At 43.6% G+C, this 22,410-nt stretch overlaps 1 protein-coding gene across 4 annotated transcripts in view; it reads left to right on the plus strand.

Moving 5' to 3' along the window:
- LOC129826305 (EGF-like repeat and discoidin I-like domain-containing protein 3) overlaps positions 1-22,410 on the plus strand; it is a 283,677-nt gene that overhangs the window by 198,206 nt on the left and 63,061 nt on the right. For all 4 annotated transcript variants that reach the window (XM_055886873.1, XM_055886874.1, XM_055886875.1 and 1 more), the window contains 3 exons: positions 16,466-16,621; positions 21,499-21,643; positions 21,902-22,086. In XM_055886873.1, the coding sequence (XP_055742848.1) occupies positions 16,466-16,621; positions 21,499-21,643; positions 21,902-22,086 (486 nt within the window). The remainder of the gene's footprint in view (positions 1-16,465; positions 16,622-21,498; positions 21,644-21,901; positions 22,087-22,410) is intronic.

The raw sequence follows: 22,410 nt of genomic DNA on the forward strand, positions 1-22,410 counted from the left end.
AAAACTTGATCTCAATAAATGTACAACATTGTTGCACGTTGGAAATGTGCAACTCATGAGTCATGCACAGACAAACATCTTGTTCAACCCCTATCTTCATGCAATAGGACCTGAGCAATGATGGTACAACCAAGCTCATATCCACACCAGATGTGTAGTGGAGCGCATGTTTGGTGTATGGAAGAGTCGATTCCAGTGTCTCCAGAAAAACATTGCGCTTTCAACCAAGAAGATGCTGCATTGTCATAATTGAAACGTCAGTGCTTCACAATTACGTCAAACACCATGGCTGCCCAGATCATCGCATTGAAGATGAGAATGACCCAGGTGACCCAGATGTACCCCGACATCGGTACTGGTGCTGCTTCATGTTTCTCTCCTCCTCTTTCGTAACCAACTCAACATAAAAGATGTGCATCTTCATATCATGCTCTTCTTTTAAATATATTAGTTTGAGCTCGTTAAATTCCATGGCCAGTTTCTCATGCATGCTCAGCCTCTTTGTCTTTGTCCTCTGGCCCGGGTTAGTGACACAATCTACCCTCCTGGCTGCTGCAGATGTTGCAGGCTGACCTTCAGCCGGTCTTATCCCCGCCATGCTATGGTGATCATATGCCTCTACAATAATGATTACATTGCTGCATTAAAGAACATTATTTCTTCAAGAGGTGAGTTCATTACATCATTTTTTTTTATGGGTGTGCAAGAGATGACTGACAACATTACATATTCCCTGCAGTCCTGGGATGGCACATGTTGAGTGAATATGTCCTACCAAATGAGGATTAGAACGGTCCCCCACTTGAACTGTCCAAATGGTCATCTTCAGGGATACCTTCCAGGAGTTGCTGTCTATAAATTATCAATGTCAACGAGTCCCCCAACTCATCTGCCACCAGTCTTGAAATGCTACCTACCAGCAACAGCATGTCTTCTTTAAGTTACATTTCATGGTTTCCCAAAGGAAGACAATATAGAAAGTATATTAATAATTATGTTTGATATGGTTTGTGTTAAATTTCTGACACACAAATACATTTAGGCTCCTCTGTGTTGTGTTGCACAAGAAAACTAACATTTCAAAGTAACTCTGATTTGTAAAAGTGGGCTACAGCATCTTACCTTTTTGTTTACTTTTTCATTTGATTTGAATTCATTACAAATTGTAGTCCAGACATTTTTTTTCTTGTTTTCTGTTGATGAATAATCCTGTTTGTTCTCAGTAATTTGGTTCACATTAAAATGTTTTGTTTCAAAGTCATTGAAATTCTTTGAAAAAAAAATGTTTTACCTCTGTCCCTCGTTTGGTTAAGGTGACTTACTCCAATTCGACACAATGCTTATTTATTAGTGTCCCTTCTTAGGGATAGCCTCCTTTTTTTCAATTTTCGCCTAAATGACATACCCAAATCTTTAAAAAAAACTTTTAAGACTTTTAGTGTGAATTCCCAAGGCACATTTGGGCAAATCGTGAAGGAGACATTCACATTCATATTCCATCGTGAAATCTGTATACTTGGATTATGATTTAGCTTTCCAAGTATTAGTAAACATATTATAAGTTCAACATTTGCAAAACAACCAGTTTTCATAACTTCATAACTCTGAATATCCTTATAATTTTTGTCCAAAATGAAAAGGCATGCTGTCGTACAAGGTTAGAAGCTACATTTTACAACATATACATGGATTACATATACTCCCATAAAGCCCAGCTCATTGGCGATCTAGCTAGTTTTGTTTGACCCCGATTGGTGCTTATTTGACAAAGATACAGTCGTTCAAGTGATGGCCGCCCGCGTCATCGGCAGGCCATGAAGGCGTTGCTCTCTGACCAAATATGGTGTCCTATAGGATATACTACACTCCTAATGAAATAATGAAGTCTTGTTACCTTCTAGGATCTCTGAGGAATAGATACGAACGTGATTTGACTCGTTGAAACAACAATTAGGGTGAGATTTTCACAGATTCCTTTCTTTGCATATTAAACGAGTGGAAATACAAAATCGATTGTGCATGCTATATGGACGTTTTTAAGATATGAAAATGATTTTATGTAACAAAAAAACAATTCATGTTATCTCTGGGACCCTTTGGATGAAAAATCAAAGCAAGATTTCAGATTTCTCCAATCCCAAATTAAATCTAGAATCGGCTTCCTATTTCGCAACAAAGCATCCTTCACTCATGCTGCCAAACATACCCTCGCAAAATGGACTATTCTACCAATCCTTGACTTCGGAGATGTAATTTACAAAATAGCCTCCAACACTCTACTCTAAAGCCCCATATACTACCCACCGCTGCGACCTGTATTGTCTCGTTGGCTGGCCCTCGCTTCATATCTGTCACCAAACCCACTGGCTCCAAGTCATCTATAAGTCTTTGCTAGGTAAAGCTCTGCGTTATCTCAGCTCACTGGTCACCATAACAGCACCCGCCCGTAGCACGCGCTCCAGCGGGTATATTTCACTGGTCACCCCCAAAGCCAATTCCTAATTGTCTATTGTATTCCTAATTTTCTATTGTATTATTGACTATACATTTGTTTATTCCATGTGTAACACTGTGTTTCTGTTTGTGTCGCACTGCTTTGCTTTATCTTGGACAGGTCGCAGTTGTAAATGAGAACTTGTTCTCAACTGGCCTACCTGGTTAAATGAAGTTTTTTTATTTTTTATTATGTAAATACACATGTCACCTTCAGAGTTGAATTTATCAAATCTAAAAATCAATTAAATCTCAAACAATAGCATGCCATTTTTTCACAGTAATGGCTACTGTAAATTGGTGCAGTGCAGCTATATTAACAAGAATTTAAGTTTTCAGCCAATATAAGACTATGTACTGAAATGTATTGTTACTCTAAAATCTGTGATCTTGACATAATGAGCTGCATGATTTACCACTGTCCTGTTGACGGAACGACGATCCTTAAGAGGATCCTCAGGTCAACACCAAAGGAACAATGTTAATCTAATTAGGCTTCACAAAGATTAACTGGTTAGTCCTTATTTACCTTAGTCTGGTACTCCCTAGTCTAGTACTAGTTAATCTAAAGGTCAGTAACATCTCAGAAAGTATTTTTTAAAAATCTGGATAAATTTAAGTAGAATTAGCCTTATCCTGACATAAATTAAAATCTGTCCAGGAAACCACCCCCAAATACACATCCCAAAAAAGTATTATGCATAATTATTGAAGAACCACGTTAATGAAAGTATCGATATAGGTTTTAAGTATCAAGGTAAGTTGAACTATTTTGGTTAGAAGCATAACATTTAGCATGAAAACCCATGAAAACCGTTTAGGAGACATAAGGAGACACAAAATGTTGAGTAGTTACACTACATTTCTGAGATCATTATTTAACAACATTTCAGCTAGATCCAAGATTCTTACAGGGTTTACATTCAACTATTGAATGTGTCACGCCCTGGCCTTCGTTATCTTCTTGTGAATAGGGGGCGCTGTTTTCACTTTGGGAAAAAATCGTGCCCAATTTAAACGGCCTCGTACTCTATTCTAGATCGTACAATATGCATATTATTATTACTATTGGATAGAAAACACTCTCAAGTTTCTAAAACCGTTTTAATTATATCTGTGAGTAAAACAGAACTCATTTTGCAGCAAACTTCCAGACAGGAAGTGAAAAATCTGAAAACGATGCTCTGTTCCAGGGCCTGCCTATTCAATTGCCTAATAATTATGGATATGCATGCACTGCATACGCCTTCCACTAGAAGTCAACAGGCAGTGGAAGGTGGAATGGGGTGTCTAGCTTGATCTGAGGTCGAACAAGAGCTCTTGGAATGACGTGACCAGAATTTCCTTTCTCTACCTAGGCGCGGGAAGTGCCTCCATGTTGTCTTATGATAAGCGTTCGGTATACACGGCTAATATCTCCGGCTCTGTTTTTATTTGATAGATATTAGAAAAACATCATAAAGTAGGTTTTTTCAACCGAGTTTCATCAGCTTATTCAACGTTTAATGGGACTTTTGGAGTTTTCCATTCTCTGCGTCGAGAGAAATTGGGAACGTCATCAACATTGGCTAGCCTTGTGGAGCGAATTCGACAGGAGAGAAGGATATTCTAAAACCAAACAACGATTCATTCTGGACAAAGGACTCCTTGTACAAGATTCTGATGGAAGCTCAGCAAAAGTAAGAACAATTTATCATGTTATTTCGTATTTCTGTGGAAAAGGTTGAGTCCTATTATTCACCCTTTTTGCGGGCGCTGTCTCGCTATAACGTAAGCTGTTTGTTATGGTAAAGTTATTTTTAAAAATCTAACAAAGCGGTTGCATTAAGAACTAGTGTATCTTTCATTTGCTGTCCAACATGTATTTTTTAGTAAAGTTTATAATGAGTTCTTTGGTCAGATTAGGTGAGTGTCCAAAATATCTCCGGACAATTTGGTGAATCGATGCTACATATTCACAATGTATAACCACGGTTTGCAGCTCTAAATATGCACATTTTCGAACAAAACATACGTTTATTGTATAACGTGATGTTATAAGACTGTCATCTGATGAAGTTGGTCAAGGTTAGTGATTCATTTTATATCTTTTGCTGGTTTTTGCGAATGCTATCTATGCGGTGAATAAATGCGGTTGTGTGTTTGGCTATTGTGGTAAGCTAATATAATGCTATATTGTGTTTTCGCTGTAAAAGACTTAAAAATCGGAAATATTGGCTGGATTCACAAGATGTTTATCTTTCATTTTATGTACACCATGTATTTTTCATAAATGTTTTATGATAAGTATTTAGCTATTTCACGTTGCTCTCTGTAATTATTCTGGCTGCTTTGGTGATATTTTTGATGGTAGCTGCAATGTAAAACTATGATTTATACCTCAAATATGCACATTTTCGAACAAAACATACATTTATTGTATAACATGTTATAAGACTGTCATCTGATTAAGTTGTTTCTTGGTTAGTGACTAATTCTCTCTCTATTTTGTCGGTTTTGTGATAGCTACCTATGCGGTAGAAAAATTGTGAAAATATGCAGTTGAGTCTTTTGCTATTGTGGTTAGCTAATAGAAATACATATTGTGTTTTCGCTGTAAAACAACACAATGTAACTCCAAGTCAATCACACTTCTGTGAAATCAAACTGTCCACATAGGAAGCAACACTGATTGACAATAAATTGCACATGCTGTTGTGCAAATGGAATAGACAAAAGGTGGAAATTATAGGCAATTAGCAAGACACCCCCAATAAAGGAGTGATTCTGCAGGTGGTGACCACAGACCACTTCTCAGTTCCTATGCTTCCTGGCTGATGTTTTGGTCACTTTTGAATGCTGGTGGTGCTCTCACTCTAGTGGTAGCATGAGACGGAGTCTACAACCCACACAAGTGGCTCAGGTAGTGCAGCTCATCCAGGATGGCACATCAATGCGAGCTGTGGCAAGAAGGTTTGCTGTGTCTGTCAGCGTAGTGTCCAGAGCATGGAGGTGCTACCAGGAGACAGGCCAGTACATCAGGAGACGTGGAGGAGGCCGAAGGAGGGCAACAACCCAGCAGCAGGACCACTACCTCCGCCTTTGAGCAGGAGGAGCACTGCCAGAGCCCTGCAAAATGACCTCCAGCAGGCCAGCAGGGAACCATATTTAGGCAGCCATATTCATTAGGTAGTTCGTGGGTGATTGTCTATGCATAGTATTTAGTGTCAGCACTATTTGTTCTATAGCTTCACGTTCGTCTTTTTATTGTTTTGTATAGTTTGTATAGTGTTCTTCGTTTCGTTTTCAATAAAAGAAGATTTATTGTAATCACACTGCGCCTTGGTCCTCCTCTCTTCCACAATTCGACGATCGTGACAGAATGTGAAGTCTAATTTAACTGATTCTTTCTTAATATATGATATAACTACAATTTACAGTACCTTAAATGCAAGGACAGAAAAGTTTTATATTACCTGAGTGCTGGCCTTTTAGTTACTGTAGCCTAATTAGAGAGAGAATATGCTACTGTTGTTCTCCCGAATATGAGATAAACAAGAAATGGAGAATAAATGGGGGTTAATTGTGGCTTTGGTTGCATTGCGGATGTGGCGTAAAAGACGTTGTCAAGAAGACTTGATATTGGAGGTACTGTAGTCTGCAAGTAAAGAAGTACGTGGTCATGATGCTTTCTCATGCTCCAGTGCAGAATTTAAGTTAGGCCCAAAAAAGTGTTGCTTTTTCATTATTATCATGAAGAGGGGCCTTTTCAGGTTTTTACAGTATGATGTCTCTCATCCTTGTGGGAGAGATCATTTGGGTTTTCCCCTCATTTCACCCAGGGTGTTAGGTGTGGTATCAGCCGTGAGGAAGTAGCAGTTGCCAAATGTACAATGTACACTAATATCATTTTGACGCAATGTAAATGAAAAGAGTACTCTGAGATTGATCTGAGACTCATCGCTCTGTGAGTGTAGGGTGTGTTAAGAAAACAGAAAGACTTTAGTGTGTGTGTGTGTGTGTGTGTGTGTGTGTCTGTCTGTTCATGATGCCATTGACCTCAACAAGCATTGCCTGAAGTTTGCTAAAAGGCATTGGCACTTGGATTGTAACTGGTGCTATGGTCAGATGACATGAAAATAGAGCTCTTTGGACAAGCACACCAGTGGTGGGTGTGTAGAAAAGTACCTAATAGCTACTGTAATAGATGGTGGTACGTCTTTGATGTTATGGGGCCATTTTGCTTCCACTGGTTTAAGGTCAACGGCATCATGAACATTATCAAGTACAATGACAAGTTACATTTAAATAATTGAGCAAACACTCGTATATTATGCCTTGCTCAAGGGCACATCGACAGATTGCTCACCTTGTTGGATTGAGGATTCGAACCAGCAACCTTTCGGTCACTGGGTCAACGCTCTTAAAGGAAAACTCAAAGTATATTTTGGTATTTGTTGTATTGGTGCATTGTTGATATAGTTACAAAATGTTTTGCATGTCAGCAATCACATTTACAAGATATATAACTTTCAAAATAAAGAAAATGTGATTGCTGACATGCAAAACATGTTGGAACTAAATCAACAATGTACTAATGAAACAAATAACAAACCTGACACTAGACTACCTACCAGGACATTTTACCCCAAAACCTGGTTGCCTCCACCAGGAGGCTGCAAGCGAATCTGCCAGCAAGTCAATAAACCCAAGCACACATCAAAATCCACTAGGGCTGATCCCATTGCAAGTCAAAAAACCCAAGCACACATCAAAATCCACTAGGGCTGATCCCATTTAGTCGACTGGTCGATTATTTGGTTGATAGTCTGACTGTCAACCAATATTTCTTTAGTCGAGCACGTAGTAAAAAATAAATAATGGTGTGCAACACCCCTGTCTGATTCGCACCTGTCTGAGTGGACTAATCCATTCTGGACGCCATGGGGATGGCACAGTCCATCGCTCTAAGACATGTGCTACTGAAATTGTAGCCTATATGGTTATATTACATAAGAACAATGGTGCAACACTAATAAAAATGTAATTATTTAATAACAAATGCATTTTCCTCCACGTTGATAGCAGTTGCTGTCTGTGGATCTGAAACATCAGTGTGCTGTTGAATTGCCGCCTTTTCCTAGACCATGTTGCTATGTGCATAATAGCAAAGTTACCCACCATATTGGTGTTGAGAACAATGCGGCGGAAGCAGCAGTGGAGTTAGGATACAAGAAAACAGTCTTGCCTTAATTGTTTAAGAATTTTGAGGAGAGAGGAAACCCCAATTTAATTAGGTCTATAATCAACAGCCTAACTGTTAAATCTGCCTGGCTTTATAAATCATTCATATGAATTTAGCTACAGAAATAAGACAGATCCTGCTTGTGTAGCCTGTTTGAGTGTTTGTTTAATAGCGAACTGATTCCATGAGCACCAAGCCTCAAGCAACCACAACGTCTGATAAACAATTTCAAATTCAGCTGTTTTTAATCTTTGCTATGCTGGAATAAAGGCTTACACAGTTACAAATTGTCAGATTTTTTTTTCTTCTAATAATAGTAACCCTCCTTTTTCTTGCTCTCCTTATTGTTATTATTATCCTCATTATAATAAGTAATGTCATTATCATTAGCAGGGTTAGTATAGCAGCCTTGTATAACCACCATCGAGCTGTAGGCCTAAGAGCACATCCTGTTTAGTCTTAATATCGTAACTTGGGCCTACAAGAGTAAGATGGCACCGACAGGCATGCCAGCTCTGCTTCTAGCTCCTAAGCAACTTTGCAGTATTTTTGTTGTGTGTTATTACATACAGCTGGAAATAACTTTTGGATGTCAGAGTGGCGGTAACTTACCAGCATTCCGACCATAAATAAGAAATTCCCGTACCCCTCAAGGCAATTGAAATGATCCCAAAGGCTGATCCAAGACGCTCCCGGCAAGGGAAGAGGTATTCGGAGTGACTTCTAGTCCGACTCAGGAGGCGTGCACACCATCCACCACTTCTGAGTATATTACTCGCTAATATTCAGTGCTTGGACAATAAAGTAGACAAGCTCAGGGTGAGGATCTCCTTCCAGAGAGACATCAGGGACTGTAACATACAGCCAGCTGGGTTCTCATTACATTACATCACACAGTCCAAAGAAAGTGGTCAGATGAAGCAGATGCTAAGCTACAGGACTGTTTTGCTAGCACAGACTGGAACATGTTCCGGGATTCTTCCGATGTCATTGAGGAGTAAACCACATCAGTCACTGGCTTCATCAATAAGTGCATCGATGACCTAGTCGCCACAGTGACCGTACGTATATACTAGAGGTCGACCAATTACAATTTTTCAACACCGATACCAATACCGATTATTGGAGGACCAAAAAAAGTCGATACCGATTAATCGGAGGATTTTTAAAAGTGTATTTGTAATAATGACAATTACAACAATACTGAATGAAGACTTATTTTAACTGAATATAATACATCAATAAAATCAATTTAGCCTCAAATAAATAATGAAACATGTTCAATTTGGTTTAAATAATGCAAAAACAAAGTGCTGGAGAAGAAAGTAAAAGTCCAATATGTGCCATGTAAGAAAGCTAACGTTTAAGTTCCTTGCTCAGAACATGAGATCAAAGCTGGTGGTTCCTTTTAACATGAGTCTTCAATATTCCCAGGTAAGAAGTTTTAGGTTGTAGTTATTATAGGAATTATAGTACTATTTCTCTCTATACGATTTGAATTTCATATACCTTTGACTCTTGGATGTTCTTATAGGCACTTGAGTATTGCCAGGAACACATCGACAACAGCCACCCTCGAAGCAGCGATACCCATGCAGAGCAAGGGGAACAACTACTCCAAGTCTCAGAGCGAGTGACATTTGAAACGCTATTAGCGCGCACCCCGCTAACTAGCTAGCCATTTCACATCGGTTACACCAGCCTAATCTCGGCAGTTGATAGGCTTGAAGTCATAAACAGCGCAATGCTTGAAGCAAGGCTACATTGCACATCCTTCAATGTTATGTCATAATTACGTAGAATTCTGGCAAATTAGTTCGCAATGAGCCAGGCAACCCAAACTGTTGCATATGCCCTGACTCTGCGTGCAATGAACGCAAGAGGAGTGACACAATTTCACCTGGTTAATATTGCCTGCTAACCTGGATTTCTTTTAGCTAAATATGCAGGTTTAAAAATATATACTTCTGTGTATTCATTTTAAGAAAGGCATTGATGTTTATGGTTAGGTACACGTTGGAGCAACGACAGTCCTTTTTTCACGAATGCGCACCGCATCGATTATACGCAACGCAGGACACGCTAGATAAACTAGTAATATCATCAACCATGTGTAGTTATAACTAGTGATTATGATTGATTGATTGATTGTTTTTTATAAGATACGTTTAATGCTAGCTAGCAACTTACCCTGGCTTCTTACTGCATTTGCGTAACATGCAGGCTCCTCGTGAGGCAGGTGGTTAGAGCGTTGGACTAGTTAACTGTAAGGTTGCAAGATTGAATCCCTGAGCTGACAAGGTAAAAATCTGTCGTTCTGCCCCTGAACAAGGCAGTTAACCCACCGTTCCTAGGCCGTCATTGAAAATAAGAATGTGTTCTTAATTAACTTCTTGACGCACGGATCCCTTTAGCAGGATCATTTTCATCAACAAACGCTGAATTGCAAAGCGCCAAATTCAAAAAAAAATTATGAAAATATTATATTCATGAAATCACAAGTGCAATATAGCAAAACACACTTTAGCTTGTTGTTAATCCACCTGTCGTGTCAGATTTTGAAAATATGCTTTACAGCGAAAGCAATCCAAGCGTTTGTGTAAGTTTACCGATCACTAGACAAACATTAATAACACCTAGCAGAAATGTAGATTGCTTTTCTGGCTTTCGTGACCAATCAAATGAATCGCTTACCTTTGATGATCTTTGGATGTTTGCACTCACGAGACTCCCAGTTACACAATAAATGTTCCTTTTGTTCGATAAAGATTATTTTAATATCAAAAAACCTCCATTTGTTTGGCGTGTTATGTTCAGTATTCCACAGCCTTAGGCAGGTCATCAAGGCTTGACGAAAATTCCAAATAGTATCCGTAAAGTTCGTAGAAACATGTCAAACGTTTTTAATAATCAATCCTCAGGTTGTTTTTAACATCAATAATCGATAATATTTCAACCGGACTCTAAACTATTCAGTACTGGAGAGAAAGAAATGTCGAGCAACCAGTGTCGCGCGCATGAACTAATGGAAGGACATCCGTCTATCCACTGACGCGTTTTGATAAATCCTAATTTTTCAGAATAAAAGCTTGAAACTATGTCTAAAGACTGTTCACCCCCTGAGGAAGCCATTGGAAAATGAATCTGGTTGATATCCCTTTAAATGGACGAAAGGCAGGCAATGGAACAGTGATTTTTCAAAATAAGAGTCACTTCCGGGTTGGATTTCCTCAGGTTTTCGACTGCAAAATCAGTTCTGTTACACTCACAGACAATATTTTGACAGTTTTGGAAACTTTAGAGTGTTTTCAAAACTACTCTGTCAATTGTATGCATATTCTAGCATCTGGACCTGAGAAATAGGCAGCTTACATTGGGAATGTTATTTTTCCAAACATAAAAATTCTGCCCCCTAGCTTCAAGAGGTTTTAACTGACTTGCCTAGTTAAATAAAGGTGTAAAAAAATATATACAGATTTCCGATTGTTATGAAAACTTGAAATCGGCCGTAATTAATCGACCATTCCGATTAATCGGTCTACCTCTAGTACATACCCCCGACCAGAACCCATTGATTACAGGCAACATCTGCACTGAGCTAAAGGGTAGAGCTGCCACTTTCAAGGGGCAGGACTCTAACCCGGAAGCTTATAAGATATCCCGCTATGTCCCCTGATGAACCATCAAACAGGCAAAGTGTCAATACAGGACTAAGATCGAATCGTACTACACCGCAGGGCTTGCAAACTTTTACAGACTACAAAGGGAAGCACAGCCAAGAGCTGCCAAGTGACAGAAGCCTACCAGATGAGCTAAATTACTTCTATGCTCGCTTCGAGGCAGCTTAATTAAATAGTACCCGCAAATCACCAGTCTCAAAGTCAACAGTGAAGAGGCGACTCTGGGATGTTGGCCTTCTAGGCAGAGTTTCTCTGTCCAGTGTCTGTGTTCTTTTGCCCATCTTAATCTTTTCTTTTCATTGGCCAGTCTGAGTCATGGCTTTTTCTTTGTAACTCTGCCTAGAAGGCCAGCATCCCGGAGTCGCCTCTTCACTGTTGACGTTGTGTCTGGTGTTTTGCAGGTACTCTTTAATGAAGCTACCAGTTGAGTACTTGTGAGGCGTCTGTTTCTCAAACTAGACACTCTAATGTACTTGTCCTCTTGCTCAGTTGTGCACCGGGGCCTCCCACTCCTCTTTATATTCTGGTTCGAGCCAGTTTGCGCTGTTCTGTGAAGGGACTAGTACACAGCGTTGTACGAGATCTACAGTTTCTTGGCAATTTCTCACATGGAATATCCTTCATTTCTCAGAACAAGAATAGACTGACGAGTTTCAGAAGAAATGTCTTTGTTTCTGGCCATTTTGAGTAATCGAACCCACAAATACTGATGCTCAACTAGTCCAAAGAAGGCCAGTTTTATTGCTTCTTTAATCAGAACAACAGTTTTCAGCTGTGCTAACATAATTGCAAAGGGGTTTTCTAATGATCAATTAGCCTTTTAAAATTATAAACTTGGATTAGCTAATACAACGTGCCATTGGAACACAGGAGTGATGGTTGCTGATAATGGGCCTCTGTACGCCTATGTAGATATTCCATAAAAAAATCTGCCGTTTCCAGCAACAATGGTCATTTACAAAATTAACAATGTCTACACTGCATTTCTGATCAATTTGATGTTTTAATGGGCTCAAAATGTGCTTTTCTTTCAAAAACAAGGACATTTCTAAGTGACCCCAAACTTTTGAATGATAGTGCATATGAAAAAATACAAATTTTAAAATGTAAACCAATCGATTGGTTGAAAGAACAGAAGACTCTCAGTCGACCAAGATTTTATTTTGTCGGGGATAGCCCGACAAAAAGTCTCTGGACTGGAACCCCATTGGTTTGTGGTTTGAATTGGAAAGGGCAGTCCATAAGCGCAGAGAAAAGATATCAAGGATCTTGAAATATTTGGTTTAAGATCCCTTCCAATGTGTTCTCCAATCTCATAAAACATTTTTTTTAAAGCCTGTGTCATTATACACACGGGGAGGATGCTGGAGTAATGAAAACAAGGGTTCAGTCATTTTGACAGCTATTATTTTGAGATTATTTGTATTACCTAAAATCTCTTAATCTGACCAATTGTGTTAGTTTATACAACGGGTGTGTCTAATCCTGAATGCTTATGGGTTAAAACCACATTCCAGCAGATGTCTATTCCACAAATTGCCACCGGCTATATGAATATATGACGTTAAAATGCCTATTTACTATGTTCCATCTGAGCAATCCACTGTCTCATCAGCCTAGCCAGGCAACTTATAAACTTGATCTCCACTATAAAATCTAGACATTATCTCTCATTTCTTTTAGATGTGACTGTAAGTTAGCCGTAGTTGGCTAGCTAGCAAGCAAGGGATAAGAACGTTGCCAGCCAGTATGACAATGGAACATTTAAAATGCATGATTGGGTTGCGTCCATAGATACAGAACAAAAAGACTGAACAACTGGGTCGTGTCCATAGATACAGAACAAAAAGACTGAATGTCACGTTCCTGACCTGTTTTCTGTTGTTTTGTATGTGTTTAGTTGGTCAGTACGTGAGCTGGGTGGGAATTCTATGTTGTGTGTCTAGTTTGTCTGTTTCTATGTCAGCCTAGTGTGGGTTCTCAATCAGAGACAGATGGTAGTCGTTGTCTCTGATTGAGACTCATATATAGGAGGCTTGTTTTGTGTTGGGCGTTTGTGGGTGTTTGTTACCTATCTCTGTGTTTGTGTTCTGCACCAGATAGGTCTGTATCGGTTTTGCACATTTGTTATTTTGTATGTTGTTTGTAGTGTTTCACTTGTTCTGGTATTAAACATGTTTAACACTAGCCGCGCTGCACTTTGGTCCTCTCCTTCACCCCTGGAAGAAAACCTTTACAGAAACACCCACCAAACCCGGACCAAGCAGCGTGGCTACGGGCAGCGACAGCAGGAGCAGAGAAAGGAGGAATGGACATGGGAAGACGTTTTGGACGGCAAGGGTTGCTACACATGGGAGGAGATCCTGGCTGGAAGGGATCGCCTCCCATGGGAGCAGCTGGAGGCAGTTAGGAGAGCAGAGGCATCCGGAGAGAGGAACCGGAGTTATGAAGGTACGCGGCTAGCACGGAAACCCGAGAGGCTCACCCAAAAATGTCTTGGGGGGGGGGGGGGCTAAAGGGGAGTGTGGCGAAGCCGGGTTGGATACCTGAGCCAACTCCCCGGGCTTACCGTGGAGTGAGAGGGCGCAGTAGAGCGCACGGTGTCCCCTGTACGCGTGCTTAGCCCAGTGCGGGCTATTCCACCTTGCCGCACTGGGAGGGCTAGGTTGGGCATCGAGCCGGATGTCATGAAGCCGGCCCAACGTATCTGGCCTCCAGTACGTCTCCTCGGGACGGCGTACATGGCACCAGCCTTACAGGTGGTGTCCCCGGTTCGCCTGCATAGCCCAGTGCGGGCTATTCCACCTCGCCGCACTGGCAGGGCTACGGGGACCATTCAACCTGGTAAGGTTGGAGAGGCTCGGTGCTCAAGAGCGCGTATCCTCCTTCACGGTCCGGTATATCCGGCGCCACCTTCCCGCCCCAGCCCAGTACCACCAGTGCCTACACCATGCACCAGGCTTCCAGTGCATCTCCAGAGCCCTGTTCCTCCTCCCCGCACTCGCCCTGAGGTGCGTGCCCTCAGCCCGGTACCTCCAGTTCCGGCACCACGCATCAGGCCTATAGTGCGTCTCAAACGGCCAGAGTCTGCCGTCTGCCCAGCGGTGCTTGAACTGCCCGACTGCCCAGCGCCGTCTGAGCCATCCGTCTGCCCAGCGCCGTCTGAGCCATCCGTCTGCCCAGCGCCGTCTGAGCCATCCGTCTGCCCAGCGCCGTCTGAGCCATCCGTCTGCCCAGCGCCGTCTGAGCCATCCGTCTGCCCAGCGCCGTCTGAGCCATCCGTCTGCCCAGCGCCGTCTGAGCCATCCGTCTGCCCAGCGCCGTCTGAGCCATCCGTCTGCCCAGCGCCGTCTGAGCCATCCGTCTGCCCAGCGCCGTCTGAGCCATCCGTCTGCCCAGCGCCGTCTGAGCCATCCGTCTGCCCAGCGCCGTCTGAGTCATCCGTCTGCCACGAGCCATTAGAGCCGCCCGTCTGTCCCGAGCCATTAGAGCCGTCCGTCAGTCAGGAGCCGCTAGAGCCATCCGTCAGTCAGGAGCTGCCAGAGCCGCCAGCCAGTCAGGAGCCGCCAGAGCCGCCAGCCAGTCAGGAGCCGCCAGAGCCGCCAGCCAGTCAGGAGCCGCCAGAGCCGCCAGCCAGTCAGGAGCCGCCAGAGCCGCCAGCCAGTCAGGAGCCGCCAGAGCCGCCAGCCAGTCAGGAGCCGCCAGAGCCGCCAGCCAGTCAGGAGCCGCCAGAGCCGCCAGCCAGTCAGGAGCCGCCAGAGCCGCCAGCCAGTCAGGAGCCGCCAGAGGCGCCAGCCAGTCAGGAGCCGCCAGAGCCGCCAGCCAGTCAGGAGCCGCCAGAGCCGCCAGCCAGTCAGGAGCCGCCAGAGCCGCCAGCCAGTCAGGAGCTGCCAGAGCCGCCAGCCAGTCAGGAGCTGCCAGAGCCGCCAGCCAGTCAGGAGCTGCCAGAGCCGCCAGCCAGTCAGGAGCTGCCAGAGCCGCCAGCCAGTCAGGAGCTGCCAGAGACGCCAGCCAGTCAGGAGCTGCCAGAGCTGCCCTACAGTCATGAGCTGCCCTACAGTCATGAGCTGCCCTCCAGTCATGAGCTGCCCTCCAGTCATGAGCTGCCCTCCAGTCATGAGCTGCCCTCCAGTCATGAGCTGCCCTCCAGACATGAGCTGCCCTCCAGTCATGAGCTGCCCTCCAGTCATGAGCTGCCCTCCAGTCATGAGCTGCCCCTCAGTCCGGAGCTGCCCCTCAGTCCGGAGCTGCCCCTCAGTCCGGAGCTGCCCCTCAGTCCGGAGCTGCCCCTCAGTTACTCCTCTATTGTAGAGGGGAGTTGGTGAAGGTTCCTGGACCATGGTCGGGGGCGAGGGTCGCCACTCAAGGGACGCTAAGGAGGTGGACAAAGACAATGGTGGAGTGGTGCCCTCGTCCACCGCCGGAGCCGCCACCGCGGACAGATACCCACCCAGACCCTCCCCTTGAGTTTTAGGGGTGCGCCCGGAGTTCGCACCTTGAGGGGGGGTTCTGTCACGTTCCTGACCTGTTTTCTGTTGTTTTGTATGTGTTTAGTTGGTCAGGACGTGAGCTGGGTGGGAATTCTATGTTGTGTGTCTAGTTTGTCTGTTTCTATGTCAGCCTAGTGTGGGTTCTCAATCAGAGACAGATGGTAGTCGTTGTGTCTGATTGAGACTCATATATAGAAAACCTTTTACACTGAAAGACTGGGTCGCGTATCTAGCAACCCTAGATTTGTGTCTGAAATATATAATGTGGAAGGATGAAATAATAATATGAATAAATTAATCAAAATAATGTTTTTGATGAAAATATGTCAATCATTATTTGAATATGCTGGCAACCTGTTGTATAAAAGTGATAATACCTTCGAAGCCAGTGTTGGGAGGATATATTGGCACGGTTTGCTGGCCCTCGACTTCATCTCAGGCTTAACGACACCTGTGCCAATATATTCTCCAAACATCGGCTTCTCTGGCATTATCACTTAAATAAAACAATATAATATCCCGAAAACACACACAAACAAGGTTTTTGATTGCTGTTTTTATTCCTTTTTCCCCCACAGATTAACCTACAGAGGAGGATGCGGGTCACCGGACTAATTACCCAGGGTGCAAAGCGTATCGGCAGCCCAGAGTACGTCAAGTCTTACAAAGTGGCTTCCAGTGACGATGGCAAGACCTGGAGGACATACAAAGTCAAGGGGACAGATGAGGACATGGTGAGAAACACACACACACATTATTTATCTTTGTTTTCACACACGCCTGCACGCACGGACGCAGCAACTGGAGGCCACGCACCACGTCAAGGGCAGAGTGGAGGACATGATTTCCAGATTCCAAATTGAGCAGCAGCTGCTGAAAAAATGAGCTCCTACAAATATTGAAATTTACATGGTTTTTAGATTGAAGTACATTGGAAAAAAGCTAAAGAAAACTGCAAGACTGAATTGGAGACAAAACAAGCAACAAACAAAGAAGATAGGCTTTGGAAAAAGTAACTATTTTTCATAAAATTGTACAGTTATCTTAGCTAGCAGGTTTTGGCCTTTCTAGGGAGTTTTTCCTAGCCACCGTGCTTCTACACCTGCATTGCTTGCTGTTTGGGGTTTTAGGCTAGGACCTCTATGTAGCGATGTAGAGGTGAATCCAGGCCCTGCAGTGCCTAGCTCCACTCCTATTCCCCAGGTGCTCTCTTTTGATGACTTCTGTAACCGTAAAAGCCTTGGTTTCATGCATTAGAAACCTCCTCCCTAAGTTTGTTTTATTCACTGCTTTATCACACTCTGCCAACCCGGATGTCTTAGCCGTGTCTGACTCCTGGCTTAGGAAGACCACCAATTACTCCGAAATCTCCATCCCTAACTACAACATTTTCAGACAAGATAGAATGGCCAAAGGGGGCGGTGTTGCAATCTACTGCAGAGATAGCCTGCAGAGTTCTGTCCTACTATCCAGGTCTGTACCCAAACAATTTGAACTTCTACTTTTGAAAATTCACCTCTCTAAAAACAAGTCTCTCACCATTGCCGCCTGCTATAGACCACCCTCTGCCCCCAGCTGTGCTCTGGATACCATATGTGAACTGATTGCCCCCCATCTATCTTCAGAGCTCGTGCTGCTAGGTGACCTAAACTGTGACATGCTTGACACCCCGGCCATCCTACAATCTAAGCTTGAGGCTCTCAATCTCACACAAATGATCAATGAACCTACCAGGTACAACCCCAAATCCGTAAACACGAGCACCCTCATAGATATCATCCTAACCAACTTGCCCTCTAAATACACCTCTGCTGTTTTCAACCAACCAACCCTCATTGCCTGCATCCGTAATGGGTTAGCGGTCAAACGACCTCCACTGATCACTATCAAACGCTCCCTGAAACACTTCAGCGAGCAGGCCTTTCTAATCGACCTGGCCCAGGGTATCCTGGAAGGATATTTGACCTCATCCCGTCAGTAGAGGATGCCTGGTTATCTTAAATAAGCATGCCCCATTCAAGAAATGTAGAACCAGGAACAGATATAGCCCTTGGTTCTCTCCAGACCTGACTGCCCTTAACCAACACAAAAACATCCTTTGGCATTCTGCATTAGCATCGAACAGCCCCCGTGAAATGCAACTTTTTAGGGAAGTTAGAAACCAATATACACAGGCAGTTAGAAAAGCCAAGGCTAGCTTTTTCAAGCAGAAATTTGCTTCCTGCAACACAAACTCAAAAAAGTTCTGAGACATTGTAAAGTCCATGGAGAATAAGAGCACCTTCTCCCAGCTGCCCACTGCACTGAGGATAGGAAACTCTGTCACCACCGATAAATCCACTATAATTGAGAATTTCAATTTCCACTTGGCCACCCCTACCCCGGTCAACAGCACTGCACCCCCCAGCAACTCGCCCAAGCCTTCCCCATTTTCTCCTTCTCCCAAATCCAGTCAGCTGATGTTCTGAAAGAGCTGCAAAATCTGGACCCCCACAAATCAGCCAGGCTAGACAATCTGGACCCTTTCTTTCTAAAATGATCTGCCGAAATTGTTGCAACCCCTATTTACTAGCCTGTTCAAACTCTCTTTCGTGTCGTCTGAGATTCAGAAAGATTGGGAAGTAGCTGCGGTCATCCCCCTCTTCAAAGTGGGGGACACTCTTGACCCAAACTGCTACTGACTTATATCTAACCTACCCTGCCTTTCTAAAGTCTTCGAAAGCCAAGTGAACAAATAGATCACCGACCATTTTCGAAACCCACCGTATCTTCTCTGCTATGCAATCTGGTTTCAGAGCTGGTCATGGGTGCACCTCAGCCACGCTCAAGGTTCTAAACGATATCTTAACCGCCATCGATAAGAAACAATACTGTGCAGCCGTATTCATTGACCTGGCCAAGGCTTTCGACTCTGTCAATCACCACATTCTCATCGGCAGACTCAACAGCCTTGGTTTCTCAAATTATTGCCTCGCCTGGTTCACTAATTACTTCTCCGACAGAGTTCAGTGTGTCAAATCTGAGGGCCTGTTGTCCGGGCCTCTTGCAGTCTCTATGGAGGTGCCACAGGGTTCAATTCTTAGGCCGACTCTCTTCTCTGTATATATCAATGATGTCGCTCTTGCTGCTGGTGAGTCTCTGATCCACCTCTATGCAGGTGACACCATTCTGTATACTTCTGGCCCTTCTTTGGACACTGTGATAACAACCCTCCAGACGAGCTTCAATGCCATACAACTCTCATTCCGTGGCCTCCAACTACTCTTAAATACAAGTAAAACTAAATGCATGCTCTTGAACCGATCGCTGCCTGCACCTGCCCGCCCGTCCAGCATCACTACTCTGGACGGTTCTGACCAAACCCACTGGCTCCAGGTCATCTACAAGACCCTGCTAGGTAAAGTCCCGCCTTATCTCTGCTCACTGGTCACCATAGCTGCACCCACCCGTAGCACGCGTTCCAGCAGGTATATCTCACTTGTCACCCCCAAAGCCAATTCCTACTTTGGTCGCCTCTCGTTCCAGTTCTCTGCTGCCAATGATTGGAACGAACTACAAAAATCTCTGAAACTGGAAACACTTATCTCCCTCACTAGCTTTAAGCACCAGCTGTCAGAGCAGCTCACAGATCACTGCACCTGTACATAGCCCATCTATAAATAGCTCAAACAACTACCCCTTCCCCTACTGTATTTATTTATTTTGCTCTTTTGCACCCCAGTATTTCTACTTTGCACACTCATCTACAGTCAAATCTACCATTCCAGTGTTTTAATTGCTATGTTGTATTTACTTCGCCACCATGGCCTATTTATTGCCTTTACCTCCCTTATCTCACCTCATTTACTCACATTGTATATAGACTTATTTTTCTACTGTATTATTGACTGTTTGTTTGTTTTACTCCATGTTTAACTCTGCGTTGTTATGTGTCGAACTGCTCGGCCAGGTCGCAGTTGTAAATGAGAACTTGTTCTCAACTTGCCTACCTGGTTAAATAAAAATAATAAAAATGATGAGGTGGCTTTTTAATTAGCCAGCTCACACTGATAGTATCTTCCTGACACTTACCCCCTTCTTCTTTTATGACTTTTAGATTGATTGTGTATACTATTTCCAGTCTGTAAAGCATTTTCTATTCTCTGATTTGCTGATACTCTAAAACTGATGAAGCATGCAGAACATTGGGGTGAGAGGCTGAACTCAAAACGCAGTTGTTAATATTCTTGCCTGAGATCTTTGAGAGGTAGATCTGACTGTAAGAGCGTGCTAGCCAGAGCGTAGACTCAGTGATGCTCTGACCTGTAGGGACCACCCTGACCACCCGGAGTCCAGAATTCATCTAGAGACAGCTGCATTCCGAACAAACACACAAACATTCCTTCACCTCAGAGTCTAGTTGTCCTCGGATCCGTCCAGTTTGGAAAGCCCCAGGTTAATTTCGGAACGGGTCCCAATTTCAGTTCGGGCCCAAAGCCCCAGGTTAATTTCGGAACGGGTCTAAGTTTTTGGACCCGTTCCGAAATTAACCTGGAGCTTTCCCACCTGGACGGATCCGAGGACAACTAGACCCGTTCCGTATATACCTAATCGGATCCAGACATGGTCCGATCCGAGTGAGCGAAGCAGCAGTAAAGTCAATTTTTAAGCTACTTTATAAACCGGAGCTGCTAATGCGCAAGGGAGAGGAGGAAAAGAGAGGTGATGCTCTAGCAGGGGCTGTGCTGTGTGTGTGTAGGCTACTGTGAGTGTGAGCGAGTGACACGGGAACAGGGAGGAGGAAGGGAGAGATGAGAGACAGCAACCAACCAAGCCGACCAACCAAGCTGATTAATAACTGCCACAGCTGGGTTGTCATCCAATATGATTACGAAGTAGGTGCCTGTCTTGACTGCATCAAACTGGGAGAAGCTAGTTAAAATAGCTAGCTTGCTAGGCTAATTGAGGCTGCATGGGCTTTCTCATCCTACAATTACAAACAACAACTCCATTCAGAATATTAAGTAGCAGCTTACCTGTTGGCCCTCGGTCGTTGTAGCCTATAATTTTAGTTCCATCTTCTAATGATTAGATATCTCCTAACTTTAGTCCCACACGGAGTCTCATTACTGTATCCTATTGCCGCTTTGTTGACTTAGGATTGGCCAACAACAACAAAGCTACACGCGCCACTCTCGTGAAAAGCAAAGGATAGCAGCATAGATGAAACAATATATTTCTCTCTCTCTCTACTGCAGCAGCTGCGTTCTGATCTGTATGGGTTCTTCAGACAAGTCAGTTAAAATTACACATACGTGTATTTCGAAATCTGGATCCGTACAGGTGGATCCGTGAAGACTTCTATGTCAGAGGGCTCTATGAAACACTATATAAGTTCTTTCTGGGGTAATTTTTTTAAACAGTCTATACGGTATGACCGTGTAATTGCTTATGAATAACCGGCTTATTTTTCTTAATTCTAGCTAATTGACCTTGAATGGCAGCAATTTGTTGAGGGGCGAGTAGACACTAGAGACACTGCGAGAGACTCTTACATTGACAGATAAACACATTTCTCCCCCCTTCTAATCCCCTCTTAACCCTTTGTCGCTCATATAATTTCCCTACTCAGATATTCCGTGGAAATGTGGAGAACAACGCTCCCTCTGCCAACTCCTTCACCCCTCCCATTGAAGCACAATACGTGCGCATCTACCCCCAGGTCTGTAGGAGACACTGCACCCTGCGCATGGAGCTGCTCGGCTGTGAGCTCACAGGTGGGTCCCAGTTCTATAAAGTCTTGACCATAACCATTATGGGTTCAAACGCAACCATGACTAGAGGTTCAAACAGGTGGCTCGCCATGTAGCTGTAAGTCGAAGTTGCCTTTTAGATCAGAATCTAGGACGTAGGACAGGAGGACAGTTTCTGCATTGCTCAATAATTAAAATAGTGGTTACCATTGAGTATAATATAATGTTTTTTTTTTGCCTTTGTAAAAAGGACTGTGTCCAGTAACTAGTTTGTTTCTCCAGGCTGCTCTGAGCCCATGGGGATGAAGTCTGGCCACATCCAGGACTACCAGGTCACAGCGTCCAGCCTCTTTAGAACACTCAACATGGACATGTTCACCTGGGAGCCCGGCAAGGCCCGTCTTGACAAACAGGGCAAGGTCAATGCCTGGACGTCTGGACACAGTGACCAATCCCAGTGGCTACAGGTAGGAGGCTACCCCCTTCTTCCCTTGTCTAAGAAAACATGAGTTTCTCCCCGGGCCACATGACCAGGAAAAACAGAGGACTGTAGTAATAGCCTAGCCACATGGTCATGAAAAGCTCCTGGTCCAAATGAATTACTTTTTTGGGGGGGGCAGAAACTTGCGTAAAGGAACTTATGACATACTGTATATATTCAGTGCTTCTGGTCCATGAAGGGATCAAATTAAATCTAATTTTATTTGTCGCATGCTTCATAAACAATGCAGAGAGGAACAAATATAGAAATAGTAATAGTAATAACAACTCAAGGAATAAATACACAATGA

Source organism: Salvelinus fontinalis, chromosome 28 (assembly GCF_029448725.1).
Source record: "Salvelinus fontinalis isolate EN_2023a chromosome 28, ASM2944872v1, whole genome shotgun sequence".
NCBI lineage: Eukaryota > Metazoa > Chordata > Actinopteri > Salmoniformes > Salmonidae > Salvelinus > Salvelinus fontinalis.